The 22873-nt window shown below is 38.4% G+C and overlaps 1 protein-coding gene across 8 annotated transcripts in view; it reads right to left on the bottom strand.

Moving 5' to 3' along the window:
- TLL1 (tolloid like 1) overlaps positions 1-22873 on the bottom strand; it is a 136736-nt gene that overhangs the window by 44568 nt on the left and 69295 nt on the right. For all 8 annotated transcript variants that reach the window (XR_007376166.1, XR_007376167.1, XR_007376168.1 and 5 more), the window contains exons 6-9: positions 16816-16994; positions 14957-15062; positions 12254-12378; positions 6683-6798 (exon numbers count right to left, since the gene is read on the bottom strand). Coding sequence is in view for 5 of the 8 variants with exons in the window: in XM_048940998.1 (XP_048796955.1) it covers positions 6683-6798; positions 12254-12378; positions 14957-15062; positions 16816-16994 (526 nt within the window). In the remaining 3 variants the exon portion in view is untranslated. The remainder of the gene's footprint in view (positions 1-6682; positions 6799-12253; positions 12379-14956; positions 15063-16815; positions 16995-22873) is intronic.

Here is a 22873-nt window from a genome sequence, read left to right as displayed (position 1 = left end):
TGAAGGCACCATAGGTCTCTCCAAAGACAATGTTGTGTTACAACATTAACACAAGAAAGGCAAAACATTTTCAGACTGTTAAATTCTCAAAAGATAAACAGCTATTGGAGGAAGCTCATTTAAAGCTCGCGTAAAGCCCAGCAGCGTGGTTGTGCAGTTTAGAGAATGGAGTGTTGAAGTTCCTCTCCAAACAACATTAATGAAGATACAATCTTCCATAGCCCTATCTGCCTTAGCATTGAACTACCAGTGGGTTTCCTTTAACTTACTTTTCGCAAACAAACAAAAGAGTACACGCACATACAGTTGATCTCAAAAATCTCTTTTGCCTTCCACAGAGAACGGAAAAAGCTTCTGACTATTTTAAAAGCCACACTGTATCTTCCACCATCACAGAAATGCTGGCTGCATTCTGTTTGGGTGGAAAAGCAAGCTCACATGCAGCTTTCACCTTTACTACGCTGATGCGATAGGTAACAGAGAACATCTGTGAAGCTGCACATAAATTCCAATAGGCAGAACTCCCATACAGTGAGGCACGTTAACATTGGCAGCTGCAGCCTTGTGGGATGAAGGTATGGAGCCACGAAACCTGCCAAGGACCATCAGGATAGCACTGAGTAAATGGATACCTGTTCTGATGATTGAATAAGGCCAAATGTGTATACCCACAATATGCTAACACAACCACAAAGTCTCCAAGAAGGTTGCTTAAGCTACAGTCTGCCTCTAGCACTGCATTCTTCTTGGGAACATCCTGCAGGCTGCTTTGGAATATTTTCAGAGTAGCAGATGCAAAAAATTAAGTCTGCTCTCTTAGTCTCACATTTTTACACAGAGAACATATGCTTTGATGTTAGTTTGACACTTTGGAAACTCCACAACATTTAGATATTATATATGATACGTAATAACTTATCTCCAGAACTGGTATTGGCCCTCTGGATCATAAAGACCCATCACAATGAATAGTCATGATACTGTAGGCTTCCATTCAGAGATTCAAGATAAAAATGGACTGATCTGAAATCAAACGCAATTGCTGTGTAACCTCTTCTCTCTGTCTCTATAATAACCAGAATAGAAATGAACATATTTACAATTATATATATGCATTCCTTATACTGAAAAGTTTTCAGAAATAGATTTTTTTTCTTTCTGAGCAATATTCCAATATTCACATTGCCTGGCTTTTGGGTAGAGATTCCCCTTCCCTGAACTTTGAAAAACAGAGCTAATAAAACCCTAGCATAAAGCAAACAAACAAACAAACAAAACAAAACAATTCTGAATAGTAGTATCTTGTGTTACGTGGATAGGAGATGTGCTCGAAATTGGGATTAGGAAAGAATGAAATGCTCACATGTTCAATCATTTGGTGAATTACAACAATAAGAATTTTCTTATAGAAACTACAGCAAGTAAATCAGAGCTATTAAAGCTAGAGCAGGTAAGAAATTCAGAGGGAATAAGAAGGAAGTGTTCCCTGGGGGGGAGACGAGGGCTGTTTGCTTGTTTATTTATCTTTTTAATGAAAGCCAGTATGTAAATCATCCTCACGGTCACTGATTACTCCTAGATCATGTACCACTGAGACATCCAAGACTTGACTCGAGATGTCCTGTGCCTCTGCGGGTTCTGTGAACTAGACTGCAATACTGTTTTCCCATTTCAGTACTGTCAGCAGATCCTAGAACCTGGGTTTCTAATAGCCTCTATCTTAAATACATTTCGTAAGCTATGTCCTTCCCTTCCCTTTTCCCATTTACCAGTTTTTCATTAAGCCCTTGGTGGAGAATGATACTTATAAAAATCCTGAAAAATGGAAGTCTTTATCATTCCAGGTTACTGAGATATTTGACAGAAATAATTCTACAAACATTCAGCTTCTAGATCACTGTGCTTTCCCATAGGTCCCAAAATGGCATGTGTCAAAGCATTTGCTGAACTCCTCAGCTGGCATTTACTAGGCTGGTGTAGATGGGCTATCAACATCTTTGTATGCTTCGTCCCTTCTACACCTTCTGTTTCATCAAATTCCCTGGATGCAGACTTCTATTCTGTCCCAAAAAGGAACCTCACAGCTCACCTCCTTCCCTTTGGCTACCAATACACCCCTCAAACTTCTCTTAGCTTTCCCTGATGTCTAACCCCCAGCAGATTTTGCCTTTACAACTAAAACAACAATTTCAGGTACATGTACTGGTATTATCAGCATCCCAAATCATTTACATACCATATTTAGTTAGCATGAAAAACACACACATCCTGCTAAAAGTACAATCATTTGTATGCCTCCCCCTGCTTCACTTTTTTTCTCTGATTTCCAAGAGCTATTTGAATCTACCTCTATTAATGAAAGGCAGAGGCATCCTGTATATTATTCTCTCATTCACAAAGCAAGTTTGTATGCCCTTTAAATCACAGAATCATAGAATTCTTAGAGTTGGGAAGGACCTCTGAAGGCCATGTAGCCCAACTCCCCCATAATGAACAGAGACAGCACACTACATCAGGTTGCTCAGGGCATTATCCAGCCCCCACCTTTAAAGTCTCCAGGGATGGAGCATCAACCACAACACTAGGTAACCTGCTCCAGTGCCACAACTCCCTCACTGTAAGAGATTTTTCTCTTATATCTAACCTAAATCTACCTTCTTTGAGGTCAAAGCCATTTCCCCTTGTTTTACCATAACAGACCCTGCTAAAGAGTCTGTTCCCTTCTTTCCTGTAGCTCCCCTCTGGATACCGACAGGCCACTCTGGTTCTCCCATATCGCCTCCCTGTCTTTCAAGTGCATTAGCATCACTTACAGAATAACCTGTTCCATGATCTTCCCTGGCACAGGGGTGAGACTGATAGGTCCTAAGCTCATCTTCTTTGCCCTTTTTAAAAATGGGTATGATGTTACCTTTTTTCCAGTCACCTGGGACTTCACCTGACTGCCATGACTTTTCAAATATCATAGGGAGTGGCTTGGCAACTCCATCAGCCAATTCCCTGTTTCCTCTTTAATCTATCTTTTAAATAAAGGCCTCACAAAAACGTTTCATCTTCTTGGCTCATCCATTCGCAGTTCAGATTCCTTCTAAGCTATTACCTTCTTCTTCTCCTGAGTTTCTCTGAATGTGGGTAGGTAATTCTGTATTTGTATTTGTAATTCTGTGGGTACGTATTCTGCAAACTCTACTGCCCTTAGCAGTCTACTGTCCTCTTCCACCCATGCCAACCTCAATCCAGCAGTGCAGGCAGAGGCTTTCACAAGGGGGAGGATTCTTCTCTAGTCAGACACAGACAGCTAGGTTAAGGTCAGACTGCCTCCCATGGCTGCTTAAGCTAACCCAACTGGCTTATGGAAGCCTTATCCTATTCCTCCTCCGCTGGCTGAAATGTTTACAGTCTGGAGGTCTCTGACCAGTCTGGCTGTAAGTTTTCCACTTTTCAGGTCACAAATGAAACATCACCTTTCTCCATTTTCTGTTAGCAAATCTGCCTTTCTCCAAAACTTAGGCACCAGGACAGAATTGGGAAAAGGTTGATGTTACTTAAGTGTGATCGTGTCACGATCCCAAAGAGCTACTGAACATGATCCATTAAAATTTGTTGAGCCTCCTTAACAGTCTCTGCTTTCCAAACCATATGAAATAACCTTCATAGCTTTTTCTGACTCTGACATGCCAAAGTATTTGATGATACAGCAATTCCTTAACGTTAACCAGAATCCATCAACTGTACATAGGCAGAACCCTCAGCATGTCACAGCATGATTTCTGGTCAGCAACCAAACAAGAATATGTAAAATTCTATTTTGCAGTTCTGGAAAGTATTTAAAAGAACTAAAGACAAGGTAGAGTTTGCTCAAGGGAGCAAGACAGCTGAAAGTATTCATACGAATGGCAATCAGAGAGTGCTAGTCAGCACAATTAAAGAATTATTGATTACACAATTGATCTAATTGTACTACTGCAGCTTCAAAGAGAATATCATACCTCCTATTGCCTAGGATATATAGCAAACACTAAGTAGTACAAAGTAAACTTTCTCCTGTGGATTTTTTTCCATTTCAACCAAGGACTTATCTGTCCTCTCTTGTCATTAATTGTAAAAGTTAATGAATAAACAGAAGGTAGTGTAGCTTATTCAAAGGGACAGATACAAAAAAGCACTGGCACAGTTGAAATGCCTCATGTTAAAAATATCTCTTTCCACCAGGAGATATTTGCTCTGGCTGAGGGCATACAGTGTTAAAAGCACCATCCTTCCACAGAGATTTTTCTTTCTATAGATACTCTGTGTACAGCTGGCAGCACATACAGCTGTTTACTATGTAGTCTTAAATCTTTGGAAAAAGTACAGGGTGAATGAACTGCCTTGTTTCAGTCATAGGGACGTGAGTATTTTAGATTGGGCTGGCAGTTTATGACCTCTATCAATAAAACAATTGCTGCAGCCACTGTACACTACCGCAACCCCATCTTTCTTTGAATTTCCTGCCAAAGATCAGAGGTGCCTCTACTTATAGAAAGCAGCACGGATAGAATAGGGAAATATGCTCAAACAGTACAATGCTAAATCTCAGTAAATAAGAGACAAGAGCCAGACAATCTGGACCGATGCTTTTCCAGTTTATTTTTAGGTGACTAAAGTGCTCACTGACATTTCAGAACACGATGTGATGTACTTGTATGTACTCTAACCCCCATGCAATATTTCTGAGATCTGTTAGGGTCAAAACAGCAAACAAAAGAAGACATAAATTTAAATATACACCTATTTCCCTTCATAATGTTAATGTTACCAAACATTTGCTGAGTCAACTTGTGATCAAGCACAATACATGTGCCCAAGGTATTGTGCTACATACATTAGTTAACGTTAATATCTCTTTTCTGTTATCTGACAGTCACATCATGTACTTGCTGCAAATGGTATCCTTTATTTCGAATAAGATGCTATTCCTGTGGGAATAGCACTGACAAAACAGATTTTTTGGAACTAGCACAAATAGAATTCACGTCATTCTTGCTGAATTCTATGGAGACTATGAGAGCTTGAGGTCAGAACAGTGCCCTACAGACAGGACATATCACGTCAGACAGCAACTAGAAAACAAGATTTAATCTTTTTCTCCATTGGAGGGGAGGCTAGAATGGGAAGGGAGCTGGTCTCCTTACACGGTTGATTTTGAGAGAGGCTTAAGCTTGTACAGCACCAGCAATGGTTCCAATCTCAAGACACGATAATAGCATTACAAGTGTATTACAGTTGCACTGATGTCCACAACTATGGTTGCACAAAGTTCTGAGTATGTTACAAATTTTACATATATTTTCCATCTCATACATAAAAATTATTTCCAGGAGCCAATAGTAACTGTAGATGAATACTTCCATTTTTCTTAACTGAGAAAAAGGAAAGAAACCTAAACCACTTTGGTTGTCAATATGCAGTGTCTAAGAAGCAACACAGATAATGGGGATATAAAATTACCTATCCAGATTAATTTGCATCTTTTGTGCAACCCTTTTCTTATTCACCTTTTCATTTGTTTTTCCCCGCTAACCTGCAGAGCCACCCACACCCTCTGAGCATGTTTATTTTTCCTCCTGTCTCTGGATCCTGCCCAGAGGAGGGTGAATACATTCCAAATGACTTTGCTCTCATCCTTCATACTGGCAAATGCTTTTACAGCTCCTCAGGAAATATTAGCAGATCAGGGACACATATTCTTGGTGCCTTCCAGGACCCTAACCTGAAAGAAATCCAGCTGGGGAAAAACTATGTCCAATGCTGAGTGGGAGAACCGAATATCTTGGGGCAAATGCTGTGTTCTCCTCTTTGGAGTCTCCAGTACTGAAGAAGATGCAGAGTCCTGTATTTCAGGCTTTAAGTTGTGTTTGGCTACTGCTTCTAGTAAAGAAATGTATTTATGTATTCCTGCATAGTTTATCTCAGGTGAAACATGCTGTTCCTCTCTCTGTCCTTATTTATTCTGAAGCAGGCTAATATTTGAGCCAATAATTTAAAACAAGATTCAGCTAGCATACACAAGAAGAACAGGTTTTGCTTTCAGTAGCATGGCACACTTCCTTTCCCACATTACGGCTCTCCCCAGGCCAATCTCTATATATGTATATATATATATTTTGGGGGGGAGGGCCGCATTTTCCTGACACTGACATATGGAAATTAAAAGAACATGCACCAGAATGACATAGGAGAATATCTCACATGAAATTCTGTTCCCTTTATTTAGGTTGCAAAAGATCTCTTTCAGTACAGAAAGGAGTTCCCAGCCCCAGGCAGCAAAACTTGCCCCAGCCCGTACTGCAGAAGAGCCCATCCAGGAGCCTGCACTGCCCCTTCCATCTCTACGCTGAAGGACCAGCAGCATTGGAAACCAGTTTTGAAGGGGTTCCAGGATGCAAACACATAGCAGATTGAAATCAGAATTTCATTTCACACAGAAAGCCACCAAATGGATGAATCTGCGTTTCTAATCCCATAGACCACAGTCAAGTCAATGGCAGATCTTTTACAATCCCATTCAAAACACTGCTCTACAGCTTACCGTCATTTTCAGCTATCACGCAAGCTTTTAAATGTAAGTGAAAAACTAGACAAAGACAAAATTTTGTTCTAAAAATAGTATCTACCTTTAGCTGAGAGAATGTTAAAATACCTTTTCCCCTGGGGTCACAGAGATTCGCCATATGCAGTGGGTGTAGGAAGGATAACCGTTTGGAAATCCTGGAGAAGAAAAGTTGCCTGTAGATTCCTGCAGTGTTTCTCCACAGGCTGAAAGAATCAAAATACAGTAAAAATATGAAATTGAATGTGCCTAAGAGAAAAAAAATGTGTCCTTCCAATATCTATTTAGAACCCATTTAACTCACTGCAGATGCAGAATGGAAAACAGACTAGTTATTTTACGATTTATTCAAAACAGAGATTTTAAGCCAATCTGACGTTCATTCCATTTTACACAGGATGTTTTTATTCCATGAACTGCTTCACTTGTGTACTGTCTGCTGACTTAACCAAAATTAGAGCAGTCTTAAAAATGTCACTGCTGCCAGTCAACTGCAAAATTATACGTGTAACTTCATTTTGCAGGAAAAAAAAGTTAGCCCCACCCTCAGGCACATCCTTTATGAGCTCAAACAAAACCACAACAAAAACTGGCACAGCATGATTGGCACCACATTGCAATTTCATTAGAGGCTCCATTTATTTCAGTACTTCGCCCACATGAGAGACTGCTCTTACCTAAAATCGCACAATTATACTGGCATAGAAAACTTAAATCCTACATTCAACAGAATCTCTTGCAACAATGATTTGCAGAGGTAAGGGTAACAAAGCAAAGCAAACGTAAAGACCTAAAAGACCAAAAGATTTTGTATTGCTTCTTTTTAAAGCTTTCAGCACTCATATCTCACCTGTCAATCATGCTACAATCTGCTGGCTGACTGATCAGTAATTCCCCTTCACACTAAAACACATCATTAGAAGCTCCTGCTCTTCTCTCCCATTAAAACTGATTCTGGTGGGATGTCACACCTCAGTCAGTCATCTTTTTGACCATCAATCAAGTTGTTTCACCTGCTGATCTGCAGGTGTGATATAAGACATGTGAACTGTAGAGTATTATCCCGTGACTGACAGCGTAATCAGATCTTCAGTGCTTTCAAATTACAGCCCTGCCAGCAGGTGAAGCAATGTATCATCAAAATCTCAATGAATTATAAACGATCTGGAAAATCTTTAAATAAAAGCAGACAAAAGATTGTTTATGACAAAGAGACAATGCAGCTGTAAGGGCTGTCGTGTTAAAATGCTTCTAAGATGTAATCTGACGACACTGTAGTATCAGGCATAAGCTACATTCAAGGCATTAAATATGCTCTCTGACACTGAAATGGTTATTGTGAGGAAAGAAAAAAACTGGTGCAGCCTCCCAAAAATTTAATAGCTCAAGTTACTGTCACCATGTCCTTCAGAAATGAAATGGACAAAAAAAAGTTTATCCCCTCATTAAAAAAAAAAAATGTTTTTTTCTCTCCAAATTGCAAGCTTCCACAGGAAATGACATATATACAAAAGGTATTCAGTGCTAAATAATTATTTCTATATAAAACCTTCCCCGTGAAAATGCTATACCCATAATTAACCACAATTTATTTTTCACATGGCAATTCATGAAAGCTTGAATAAATTACAGAGTGCTGTACTGGGTTCCCTGAGAGCTACTGAGCTGTATCATAGCTTACAATGAATATGTAAAGCACTTAAGAGAAGGCCAAGAGTAAAACAGCTATCACAGAGCAGAGGAAAGCAGAACCCAAAGAGACACTGAGTCCAAATGCTCTGCCCGCTGCACAAAGAACCCTCTCTCATTCCTTCCCCCACTCCATGCATGGCTTCAGGGAGGCTGTGCTGCATCAAGGTACTCTCAGAAGGAACACAGTCAGATTAAATGCAGCCCTGCATTTAGAAAAAGGGCAGAAGGAAGAATCATAGGATACCCTAAGTTGGAAGGGATCCATAGGGATCATTGAGTCCAACTCTTGGCTCTGCAGAAGAACACTTAGAAATCAGATCGTATCTGAAGATCCTGGCATAACTAGCCCTTATGTTACAGTCCTTAAATTACTCATTTTATAAAAGTATACTAACAGAGAAAAATACCTTTGAAAACTGTTCAGAATTCCTCTCAGTCAGGATTATTTTTGCTGTGTTCCATACAGAGAACTTGTATACAGACACCAAACTATGTACTTCAGGTAGCTGCCACTGCACGTTTCCCTTTTGTAAGAATTGAAGGGTATACAGCATAAAGCTAGCTCACTCAGTGATTTCACTGCTATTCATATTAAATGCCTGGGTGCTCTCTATTAAATCAAAATTTTCAAAAAAACATAAGAAAAAATTTAATCAGATAACTTCTACTAAGAATCAACACAAGCAGAAGTTACAAAATAAGGTTGGACTTTATATATTTCACAGGATTTAATTAAAAATTCCTGGTTACTCAAGGGATATGTGACAAGAACAGGTCATACTAATCAATAGCTGAATTAATTATCTGTGGGATCAGAGTTACCAGGCTGGCTTCCAGAGCTGTTGTTGATAAGTTGGTATTTGGGTACTTCCTGCTTAAAAGCACATTTCTCTACAATGGGTCCGTGATTATTACAACATTTAACATCTTATCATTAAATAATTTAAGGTTTATCTCTGCAACTGGACTGTACAACTGCATTATTTGTGATTAAGTTTATAAAATAGTATATTCTGTGTATTTCAGTGAGCTACGATCCACTAGCAATGGACTCAGGTTAAGGCTGGGTATTAGGAAAAATTAGGAAGAGTGGTGGTGCAGTGGCACAGGCTGCCCAGGGAGGTGGTGGAGTCACTGTCCCTGGAGGTGTTCAAGAAATGGGTAGATGTGGCACTGAGTGACATGGTTGGAGGGCATGGTGGGGGTGAGCTGGGGTTGGACTGGATGATCTTAGTGGTCTGTTCCAACCTTAATGATTCCACGATTCTGTAGTTCCACATTAAGAAAGCAAGGCAGCAGTAATAAGAGAGTAATGGCCATTTGTTTAATTTTCCTCAGATCTAGTTTTAGCATGTTTCACGTGGAAGAAATTGATTGCATTTCCAACTTTTGCTAGTCCAGATCACTTACAGAAATGGCACTTAGACTGTCCCCCCCGTACACACTCCAACCAAAAGCCAATCAACAGCTTGAGAAGCCTCGTTTTCTGATGGGCCTTCCTGTGGTAATGAAACGGAAAATATTTTTCTCCTCTTTGCAAAGACTAGGAATAGATGCAAACACCAGGATTATATTCCAGAGAGCGATTTCCATTGCTGAAGCCTGCCAGTGTTTAACTGTGCAGCCAGTACACCACCACTCTCATCTGGCCAATACACACAGCATCATAAGAAAAACATAAAAACAAATCAAACCTGCTGTTCACGGACCACTGAGTCTCAGCACTTGCTCAGCTCATGAAAGACAGCTTCACTGACCTCAAACCCATTTCTCAGTCACTAAGTCCTTTTCTCACAAATGACCCTGACTATCCTGCCTACTTAAAGCTATTGAAGAGGCTCAGCTACCTCACTACTGAGCTGACCAGCTTTTTTCTCCAGCATCCCCAAGCTCAGCTTTATGTTCATGGGCCCAAGAAAATGCTTCTTCAGCCAGAAGCTATCTGTAGGAGCATCTGGAACTCCAAATGAAACATACACAATACTGCAATGTTTTTCACCTAAGAAGCCAGTTTCTCTGCAAAAGCCTGATTTGATTCACTATTTTCTGTATTTTCACGGTATTACATTTGAAGTAAAAGAAACTGAACACGTGAAAAAAAAATGCAGATATTATTTATGTTTGAAATATTCACTGCTGTGCTATCATAGGCAGACAGGAGATACAGCACGTCTCCAAAAACAATGTCATGGATGTTACTGCTGTAAACTGTAAATCATGTATGTTCCACGAAATCAAAAGCACAGTATCTGAACTATCAGCCTTGCTATTTGTTGAAACGTTTACTAGATCACAAATACCACTGAACTTGCAGAGCTGCTTTCCTTACTGAGTGTCTTCTCGGGGGTGGTTTTTAACTTTGTGTCATGAGCTATTCAGTAACTAAAAAAAATGAATTGAAAAAATGTGATGTTAGAGAGTACAGTGGGTAAAACTTGTACCAAAACCTTCAGCCTTTTTCTCCCTCTCTCTCTTAAAACTCTCTTTTACAAGCTGGCTCACCAAAGTAAGGCTAGAAAACTAATGTGTTTTATCCCAAAGTCTGCCAAAGCGTAGCACAAAAAAGGAGGCTGATCCTGCAACCAATCATCATTTTTGTTACCCCTCTGAATCACGTTCACCAGTACTGCAAATTTTACAGTGTGCACTACTGCTGAGCAATGATGTTTTTACAATAACATGAAACTAACTTTCAACAAGACTGTGCAAACATCAAAAGAAATGACAATTCATTATCATACATGTTTGTGAATTATATGAAAAGCACTTTTTTTTTTCTGAGTAACTGCTAGAACTTCAGCTCAAAAAGCACATTCTGTCTTTGCATGTTCGATTTATAAGAGTGTCATCTATGCACTCAACTTCCAAAATGATTTTTGAGGGTTTTCTTTTTCTTTCTTTCTAACTTTTAATCAGAGGGATATAAGACACCAGCTATATTCACAGAGATCCAGATTGCATGTGTTATTTTTGCCTTCAAAGCTCAACTTATATCAAATATATACTTATTCTCTGTGTTTACAAAACAACTGCTCTCCATATACTCTTATTAGAAATAATGCTACCTGGGAGAATAATTTTATTCAAGTACAGTCTTTATCAAAAGAACAAAACAAAACTTAATCCAGAAGGGATAACTGCTAAAGAAAATGTCTTACTTTATCCCCTGGTAGAGCCAGAAACACTGTGTGTGATCTCTGCATATAGACAGTTACAATTTGATGTACTTGCAGCACAAAGTAAAAGCATCCTTCAGCAATACAATGTGTATCAGAAGCCCCAGAACTTCAGCAGATCGTGCTGATGCTGATATAAACCTAAAGCAGCTCCCTCACTTCAATCCTGACTGTCTTTATAGTCCTTGTGCATTGATCTGGTGGTAAAAAGTAGCCATATATCTGACTGAAACAAGTTACTGAGACTTCATTAACCCCCATGAGGAGAAAGAGAGTTGTAAAAGCTCTGTTTAAAGATTGTTTACAACTTAGTTACGCTGGCTTGTAGTAACTTTTGAGAAAGCTGCACTGAGTTCAGAGTTGATTGTAACAATTTGATTTGCTCATTCTGCCTTCCACTCAAATTCAAAACAAACATTACCCCAGACCTGACGCATACTAAAAGCAACTCCTCCACCTAATTGTACAGTTGAAGCTTTACACTGCAAATACATAACCAGAAGTACCATTAAGTGTTTCTTTTCCAATCATTGAACAGCTAAGGAAAACATACTGAAATGGAATGAAACTAAATGTTGTTTCATGTCGTTTATCTGTCCTTAAGTGCTTTGCATTTGAGAGACCTTACCTAAAAGATATTTCATGATTCAGCTCTTCTTCTGCCTACGTCAGTTGCCAATGTGGAAACTGACTAATAAAGCAACTGACTCAAAGATATTATCGTTCCTCTTGAAAAAAAAATCAAGTCAAACAATTGCTAGTATGTGTTTTTTGTTTGTTTGTGGTGCAATACCTGGACATCTATACAGCTTTCTTGCCTGTGCAATATCTCCTTTACTTAGACGGGTACGCTGGCCAATGGCAGGTCGTATACCATTATCATCACGGGAAGGGAGAATGGTATCCAGAAACATGCCCCTAAAAAAACATAAAAATAAAAAATAGACCCCAAAAACCCTATCAGGTTTCTGTCATAAAACTTGCAGAGTTTGATGCATGAATTATGCTATTATGTAAACCTAAAAATTACATTTGGCACAAGTAAGAGGGTAAAATGCAGAACTTTAAACAGAGAAAACAAGTCAGAAAAATTCATTGGGCTGACCAAACCTTAAGCAAAATTATCAAAAAAGAATCTTTCTTCAGTAGATCAGTGAAAGCTTTTATATTTCTGCTAGACAACAGAAAGGAAAACTCTTACTATTATTTTGATCACACAGGGAAAATGCATTACAGCTCAGCTCATTATATTGAAAAAATTAAATAAAAATTAAATAAATAAAAATACATAAGTCCCTGTCACAAAATTCTTAATCACAAAGTTCCTACTTCTAATGAAGTTTTTAAAGCCTTAATGTTTGACTTGCATGAGTAAGAGCAAGTAAAGTCAGTCCTGTTTGCCAGTGCAGTAAGAAGTCAGCCAGTAAAGCGAAGCTATTCCTGGTTTTATTGGATTCTTTTATTTAATTAATGTCAGACCATTTTTCTGTCAGATGTTATAACAGATCTTACTCTACTCTAGCTGCTGCTGCTATTAAAATACAAGTGCTTGCTTGCCACATTCTGCTTGCTCTACAACAATGCATGTCTACCTACCATAAGTGATTTCCATAATATTTACCTTAAATGACTAGGAGTAATAGAGAAGCACATCTGTTCCAAATGTGTACTTTCATTCAAAATATCCCCATTTTTAGATATGAATCAAAATATTCTGGTTGTCTGAAGTCAATTTTAGAGAAGAAAGTACAAGGATGTTCTGTTTTCATATTATAGGATTTGAAAATCCATAAAATCCAATAAAATGGAATTTAATAGATGAATATGTTTTTGTATTCTCTTGTTCTGTTGTTGAACTCTAGAATAAAGTGCTTATGATATTATTCAGTTTCTAGAAATAAGGGACGTTACTAATTAAGAAAAAAAAAAGTTATTCTTTAAATCATAATTGTATCTTCCACTGATTTTTGGTACAATCTGAAACAGATGCCATTGCTGTTTTGAAAAATGTGAGAACGATCCTCTCAGATGGCTCAGCACTACTCTGATTTGCGCTTTAAAAAAAGAACAACTGGTAACAGTTTTAATAAAGCATTAGCAGCATTATCCTGTGCAACCAGAACTTCATCAAGTTTTGCAATTTCCCCTACTTATTCAGAGTAGACTATAAGAACAAACAGCTGGCAATATTTCATGCTGGGCATGACTCATGCTTTCAAGATAAATTACTGAAAATTGATACATGACCTCGGGGTTTGGAAGGTTGTTTTTAAACAGCATGACTTAACAACCTACTGCACCTTGGGGCAGGGCATGCCTACTCATGGCACTATCAGTTTTTGCCAGCTTGGAAAGTGGTGAGATCAGAGCCCAGAATTCAAATTATCTTACACTGTCATTGCCCTAAGACTCTGGAGGGTTCCAGCTTGTTAAATTTCTTTATTTTACATAGCTTTTTACAGCTTAAGGTAATTCATCTGTAACTGGATTAAGCAATATGACTAATATCTACCTCATGTGGCTCAATTTCCATGTTTTTTCTGGCCAATATGCTGAATATGTTCTGGTGAGGTTTTTGGTGGTCTTCAGTTTATTTCTGAATCTCAGTCTGTCTAGGGATAATTTATTTAATGTTCAAACAAAACTGTATTTGCTTTATGTGATGTGCAATCAGGTCCTCACTTAGGTTTTCTTTCAGAGTTTTTCTTAATTCTACATTACTCTAGTAATTTCAGAGTAGAAAGTTGGACTGCAACTTGATATGAAAAATAACAGGAAATCAGGTGAGACTCCTGCTCTCCTTTTTCTAGCCTAGGAGAACAGCTTGCTGTACAGCTTCTCAAATCCATTCAGCATTTCAGAGCAAGCCCATCAAGTTTGGAGTGGGCTTGTCAGCAAGAGGAGGAAAAAAGCAGAACATCTTTCTATAAGGTTTTGATGACAGTACCAATCTGTACAAACAACACAGAAGGGACTGCAGCCTGTGCTGTAAATGGTTGGCTGCAGCCCTTCGCAAAGGTTGTGGTTTGCATGGTCGATTTCTTACTACCATAAAGTGTTCTAGTTGCATAACCCACAGTTATTCAGAAGTCATGCATCAAAGGACATTTCTCTCCAAGAGAGCAGATCATGTTATACTTAAAACACTTAATCATCTCAATCATTTGGTTATTCTAAATACAAACATGCACGGAATACAAAGTTTTACAAAAAGAAGTAATGAAATGATGATTCTAGATTATCTTGTCTTAAAATCTAAAGAACCAAAACAAGACTAATAGGTTGCTTTGGAACTGAGCAGAAATGTGATCAAAAATATAATTTAATTATTCTGACTTAAACAAGCTGTGTTTTTACTGCTGTAAGTGTACTGCACTACAAGGAACATTTTAAATGATTATGAAATAATTTCAAGTAAACAAATAAATTTACATTTTTTAGCATTCACGGAGAGGAATAGAATTAAAAGTCAAAAGGTATAACCTGAGACTCCAACCTTGAGAAGGTGTTCCTGGCATAGTGCATGATGCTGTCAAAGTCATACGGCTCCCCAAGAGAATTCACCTCTCCAGGCTCCATCTTCAAGAAGTTGTATTCCTGACCTAAGGATGATTGATAATTATTCTCTGTAATATCTCTTTTTGAGAAGATTAAAAACCAAACAGGAAAAGAAAAACATCAAAGATCCCAACTTGATTACTCGCTGACATTCATAACTCTTAGTCATCGTTTGGAAGTAACTGTGTGCTTTTATTAACCAAGACAGCAGGCACCTCAGAAATCTCTGATATTTAGAAAGACTGTTCTCATTCACATAATCCATGAAGTCTCCAAACATTATGCTATAATTCATGTAGAATCTGGAAAATTTGCTGGACTGTTTCTTAATTCCAGCTGATGATAATATTATTATAATAATAATTGCTGTTTTAACAGCAAGAGCTTTTGAAGAATCCTCTTTATTTTAGATTCTCTGGACTGATACTAAAGTGACTTTACTTCATTGCAGGCAGAGCACCCATGTATTGCAAATACAAGCAAGTCACATTTTCAGGAGTTCAGCTTTTGCAGTTTAAATTGCAAGTAGAACAAAATAATAATATTCAGCTCATAATTCCAGATCCATAATTCTTTGACTTAATCATTCATACAGGGACGCAAAGCACTCCTTACTCCAATTCATATTCATTTTGCAGTATTGCAAAACAAACAAATGAAAAAACAACTGCAGTAGGATTAACATTATTTATCAACTTCATTTGTGTAATATAAGAGAAAAAAATACTTTGGTGGTCATGATCTGATTTAGTGAAACGCAAGCTCAACAAGTGATCCTCAAACGACAGCACAGGAAGTATTTTCAGTCAGAAACTAGAGGGACAACTGAAAGGGGAAAGCAGGAGGCAGAGGATGACACTATGCTGTATTTTCCCCATCAGAGAAAAAAACCTAACAGATGAGGACTTGAACAGCATCTATGCAAGTTGATGGGAAAGAGAGTAGGTGGAAAACTTGGATGTGCGAACTGGATTTCAGGACTTCAGAGACTCTTGGAAGTGTGAATTAGCTGCCAGACTTCCTCCAGCTGTTTCTGAGGTGGAAAATCATAGACTGACTTAGGTTTGAAGGGACCTTAAAAGATCTAATCCCTTCCACTCTCACTGTTGTGCAGGGGATTCTCGCAAGATTTATTGCACCCCAAAACTATTTTGTTTTAAAACATTTTCTGGAAGGACAGACAATCTAAGCTACCATTAGACACTTATTAATTCCATCCCTTCTCAAACCCTGCAGAGAATGGTCAAAAAGGTCAAAATTAGCATTTCACAAAGACCAGGTTTACTTATGAACAAAGCAAATGGAGCATGCCTAGTTTCCTTCCAACACAGATAACAGAGTTTCAGATTTGAATATGATGGGAACATGGTCACAGATTCAAAGTGTTCAGCTTCCCTTCCAAATCTCAACCTGCTAGGCAGCTTAACAGGTATCAGCATGTCTCTAATAATCATTCAGTATGACTGTAAAAGCCTTTCTCAGCCACAGAAAAATAGGACTTTAAAGGGCTCTAATTGTAATAGCTTCCTTCAAAATTTCTGAGTGTGATTACTATTTCTCTCCTAGCCAAGGATACTTCACAGCTTGCTATTTGGCCAGATCTTAAGAAAAAATTATATTTTAGTTGCAGTACTATATTTGTGAATCCTCTTAAGATTGGTCTAGCTAAGAGGAATAACAAATGCTTATTTCAGCTGTCGTTACAGAGCAATTCAGTTCTAAAAAACTCAAGCAAATGAAGTAAACAGCAAAAAATGAACACTTTTTTTCCCAAAAACATTTATTAGAACATCTCACCTGGTTGGATGTTTTCTCTAATGATGGTGACGTGGTCATCTCGGTCTGGTCGTGTATGTTCATGCCAAAAGCCTATAACATGACCCAGTTCATGGACTACTATACCAAATTTATCACAGTTCTTGCCAATAGATATAGCTTGAGGACCATTTCCCCTTCGACCCACATAAGAACAGCACCTGCAATTAAAACACAAATACAGATGAATGTTCTCATATTCTTATTTAGGAAGTTCAGTTGAAATCTGAGAAAATGCCTTCTTAAAAAAAAACAAAACAGCAGAACTACACACTGTGAAGTTTCTGAAGTCTCTCAAAATCTAGAGCTAATGCTGGAATGACAACTTACTTATTATTCAGAATACCTTATAAAGAATTTATGGATTGTTTTATTTTTCATTCAAGGCCTTCCACAAGATGTTAGCTGTGTTTAGCACAACTGTCCCTTGTGGTCTTTTATTTCCACATGACACAATAATGCATTTGCACTCAAAGAATTAATGAAGTCCACTTTACTGAAGTACCATCTCATTCATGTACATCACTGCTTTCCTGCCCACACACCATCAAAAAAGACGTGCAGAAGGAACAGGAAAATGTATGCACACACTTTCCTCCATGCTATACTTCTGCTGTGTGTCTTGAAAGCACTCACTGTAGCCATGCTCACTCAGTTCTGGTAAGTTTCCTATATTTTGATCTGAAAATTCACCCTTCCCTACTAATTCTATTTATAAAATGATGCAAATGAAATGGTAGCCCATTAAAAGAGTCATTTTGTATCTGTTAGTGCACAGTTGAAAAAACAGCAGAAGATACCCTGCCAGAAATGCAATATCCTGTGGTGCCTCTTAACAATCTCTCCATGTTTTCTATATTTTCTGTTTATCTGTCTGTGGATGATGTATACTGTCATTTGCAACAACTCTGTATGAGGAGGTTGAATGATCTTAATAGGAGTGAACCATTTCTTCTACCACTCCTGTTTTCTTGCAATATAAACTTTTAGTATGTTAGTCCCAGAAAGTCATACCCCCCCACCCCACCCCCAAAAAAAGGGAAATATGCTTTGCAAGTGCTCTTGTGTTTCATTACTCTTCTTCTGTGCTTTCACAAATTATACCTTTTCAGCATTCACAGTGTCAACATTTATCAGAGATGTCTGCTTGCTTTTTCATTAGAAAAGACATCTGCTGATTAAGCCAGCAAAACCATAGAAAGGGAGAAGAGAGTGAATTCTGCAGAAATCTGAGACAATTTCAGAGTTAACAATCTAAAACTCATTCTCTTTCACCTCAAAAAATTCTAGCTGTTACAAGCTGACATTACATTCCTTAACAATAACTCAATTTCTCATCTCTGCTCTGTAATTCTGCAGTCTTTCAGATGGAATAGAACTGTGCAGAGTAGAAGTTCACCTCCACCTCCTCCTCCTTAAAAAAAAAATAAAAATTATCGGATGTCCAACATTTATGTTGTATTTGTTCTTTGAGGAGGCTTATGTTAGCGTGGACTTTGATCCAATCCTTCATACATATCTGTGGTCAATAAAGAAAGAGCAGCCATGGAAGTAATTTCAATCGTATATTAAACTCTACAGCCTCCAAAATTGGCTCCCTTTTAGGTTTTGTAGAGTTGTCTCTTTGGATAATTGGCTGGTCAGTCGGTCTTAATTGGGTTGTTTCACTGATTTTTGTTAATAAAACAAACAAACAACCCACTAAATCCATCAAATATAAATATTAGAGGAATACAGTCATGACACTTCAGCTTGTTATATATATCCTTAGAAAACATATACTGGTTTTGCACGGCTGAGAAAAATGAAGGACAGCAATATCCAAAAAAATGACAGTAATACCTCAGAATTATAAAAGCAATGCATTTATTTTATAAAGTAAACATTATTGTAGCAACCTCAGAGAGTTGTATTAAGAATTCCAAAGCTGTCTTAAAAACACCGCTTGGAAAATTAATTGTCACAGGATCACAGAATGGCCTGGGTTGAAAAGGAGCACAATGCTCATCCAGTTCCAACCCCCTGCTATGTGCAGGGTCACCAACCAGCAGACCAGGCTGCCCAGAGCCACATCCAGCCTGGCCTTGAATGCCTGCAGGGATGGGGCATCCACAGCCTCCTTGGGCAACCTGTTCCAGAGCATCACCGCCCTCTGTGTGAAAAACTTCCTCCTAATATCCAACCTAAACCTCTCCTGTCTCAGTTTAAAACCATTCCCCCTTGTCCTATCACTGTCCACCCTCATAAATAGCCATTCCCCCCCTCCTGTTTATACTCTCCCTTCAAGTACTAGAAGGCCACAATGAGGTCTCCCCAAAACCTTCTCTTCTCCAAGCTAAACAAGCCCATTTCCCTCAAACTTTCCTCATAGAAGAGGTGCTCCAGCCCTCTGATCATCTTAGTGCCCTCCTCTAGATTTATCCTGACTGGTTCTAAAACACTCCTACCCTCAAAACAAACATAATTTATAACTCTTTCTTTCCTGCTTTAGGCAGTTCCAAGCATAGGTATGAATCACCATTTTCCTTGGCCTAAGTACAGAATTAGGCTCTGTGCTCCAGCTCTGGTTGTGCAATAACGTGACTTTCACACTTGAATTTCTTAAGGTGTTCACTAGTGACTACTTTAAAAGCAAAGGAAATGCAGACTTTCTGCCATCATTCTATGCACTGCAGGTTTACACCTCCATACCATAACAAAAGAAAATAACATGAGGGTATTTATTTCTATACTCTGTATAAACTACAGTAATAGAAAGCAAGTATGAACAATATTTGGTATAGAAATAACCACTGATATAAATAATAGTAGTGGAAGTACTGCCTTAACATACACCCTAGAATACAACACAGGCAATAAAATGGAGTGATGAAGAGTAGAAATAAGATTAAAACAAAAATCTAGAGCAATTATACTCCTTTATCTCATGATTCCACGGTGGATTTCACCTTTGCACCTAATATGTTGACATGGCTTTGTTTAACATTTTTTTCAGTTTGCTGAATAAATATTATTGCTCCGAGTCAATACGTAAACATAATTAAAGCACTACAGTATTTTCAGTGTCTTTATTGTGTCTGGATTCTTATTCTTCACTAGTTCCTTAACTATTTGGATAGCTTTCTATTAGCATAAGTAAATTACCAAAGTTCACACACTCTCATTCGCTCATGTTTAGTATGGTGTCTGTAAAATAATAACACTTTGGATCCAAAAGGACATTTGTTGTTGTTCTTAAATTTTGCACACAATATTATTTCCTGCCACATCCCATTGCTGGGGGAATGATTGAGGACAGACTTGGCCAAAAGTTGCGGAATCTGCAGAAATTTCCTTCTCAGAAAACTTCATTAATTTGAAGACATTAAAGAACTGGTCTCAGTGCTGAATTAGTGTTGAATTCTGAATTTATTGGCATAGGCAGTTGCATTATGTACACCAAATTAATTTGTTAAGCACAGCCCTAGGTCCCAGACTTCAAATCTTCTAGAAAATACTCATCCTTAGCTTTCAGTGCTTACAATTAAGTCTAAGGTTCAGCACTCACGTTGGCAACCTACAGGAAGTCATGGCAGAAAACTAAATCAATCAGATGAAGTAAACCACATTCTTTCAGAGTAGGTCACCATTTCCATATTAGTTGAAATTAATGAGTTATGCTTCTCTAAGTATGTTAAAGTTATGCACATCATTAAGGTAATTATATTATATGGGTCTTGGACAAAAGAACTATGCTTGATGCCTACTTTATAGACAGAGAAGTATAAAACATATACAGTCTGTGAAAATTCTAAATTTGGGGAAAGTATGAAATTTGGAAGAAAAAAAACACAACCAGATTTTGTTTAATTTCAGTTGGAAAGGATCTGTGGAGCACTTTAGTTCAACCTCCTGCTTAAAGCAGTCAGATATCAAGTCAGAAGACAGCTGTTCAGCTGTTTATCCTGTTGAGCTTTAAAAATGTCAAAAGACAGACAGCACAGCCTCTCAGAGCAACCAGCTTCAATGTTTGGCTGTCCATGCTGTAAGAAATATATATACCTGGTCTGATTCTTTCTTCATCTTCTGTCTGTTAGCTTGCATTCTCCCACCAAGCATCATCATAAGGAGTCTATCTCTTCATGTTTCCTTCTCTGTAGGAACTGAAGGCTGCTGTTGGCATATACTGGAAGCCATGTGAACTAATTCTGCACCCTCAGCATCTCCTCACAGGGCCAACACCCCTGAGCACCTTGGCAGCCCGCTGCTAAAGTCCTTCCAGGTAATTAATGTCATTCTCACATGTAATGTTTACCTATCATCCAGAAAGTGCCAAGCAGAGAAGGACAACTCCTTTTCATGAAAGGCTGTTCATACAGCCTCTGGTGCTGCTGGCTCCCTTTGCAGCCAGGGCCAGCTTGTACCTAACTTGCTGCCTGAGGACATTCCCCACAGAGCTGCACATCCCAGCTGCACAGCTTTGTATTCAGCCCTTCTGAACTTGATCGAAAAGTTTGCAAACAAGGAGAAGTTGGGCATTACCAGCATGCTTAGTGGCTTTGGGTATCTTATTGGGTACTTCTAAAAAATATTTTCTTCTTAGAAAACAAAAATGAAAAGAAAGAAAAGGATATAGAATGCTTCTGCATCTTGTAGGATACAAAATACTTAGGACACCTAGGAGCTGGCATAATTAGAACTAATGTTCTAAATACTCAGATAGAGAATGTGCATATGTATGTCTGTAGGTATGTATTTGCAGGTGAAGATAAACTGTAAAGTATTTGTTTAGAAACAAAATAAGCCCACTGAGTAAAACAAAAAACAAGGAACAGCCAGCTGCATATGGCAATTTCCTTTGAATATTTACTTAGCAGATTTTAAGCTCTTCCCAGAAATTATCAATCAATTTCTTCAGTATTGCTTAACAGCCTAAGGAGAATTAGAATTAATGTGAGTCTCAAAATAACAGTATCAGTACACACTCATAGAAGGTCATGAGGATTAGTTGGGTTGAGCGTCATGTCAAGCACATCAGAGTCATCCAACTAAGCTGCAACGTTCTGATCACTGCAATGACTGCACTGAGGCAAAAGGTAAGAAAAACTAAAGTAAATAAATATAAATATGAAAGAAATAAGTTGCAACATCCTGAGGCTGATCCCAGGTGCTTCGGGCAAAGGGCGGAGACTCCTCTGTGCTTCAGCAGCACTTGTCATGCTCCTTAAACTGAGTCAACTGACAATTTAAAGCTCCTGATCTCTTTAATCTTTATTGCAACAGACAGCAGTTAGAGACAGTAACTATTTAGGAATCTCTAATTCCATGTAATTGGTCTAGCTGATCAATAATGGTGTGCAAAGAGAAACAAATGACAAAGAAAGCGAAGTGATTGGAGCAGGACATTCTTTCTTTCAAGTAATACTGTTTCACAGTCACTCCTTAAAATGCTCTTAAATCATTGTAAAGGAAGAGAATCTCATGGGGTCACAATGTTGCACTTTTTAAGAAAGCTGCATTATTACATTCTTTGGGATTTAACAGCATACTAGCCCCTTAACAGACCACAACATCAGCCTGCCATGGCACTAACTGTGTGAAGCTGTGGATTAAAAGCTGCAGAACTTTATGAGCATGCTAGGACTGTGTGTCATTGCTTACTGATGACACAAAGTGAAAGATCTATATTCCATATAAAGCAGATACTGGCTTGGACCCAGCTTCATGGCAGGTATCAATCAGTGCACATTACTAAATGTCCTGACTCACAGTCCTAAGATCTGTTTTGAGAGCAGAAGTGGCTACTGCTCCTTCATCAGCTTGACAGAGATGACTACACCAGTATCACAGACAGCTACTAGAATGCATTCTTTAGTTATCAGTTTCTCATCCCAGCGTACTAATCCTTCAGTTCATGTTAATACACCACGTCAGGGCTCACGAGAATTGAAGAGGATAACTACCACCCATTGTGCAGGCCATGCCACCACCTGTAGAGGAGCAGCGTTGGCTGTTTTGGGACAGAAGAGTGCCAGCTGCTAGAGTCAGTAACCACCTGAGA

This window comes from Lagopus muta, chromosome 4 (genome assembly GCF_023343835.1).
Source record: "Lagopus muta isolate bLagMut1 chromosome 4, bLagMut1 primary, whole genome shotgun sequence".
NCBI lineage: Eukaryota > Metazoa > Chordata > Aves > Galliformes > Phasianidae > Lagopus > Lagopus muta.
This window is presented reverse-complemented; position numbering and strand designations above follow the sequence as displayed.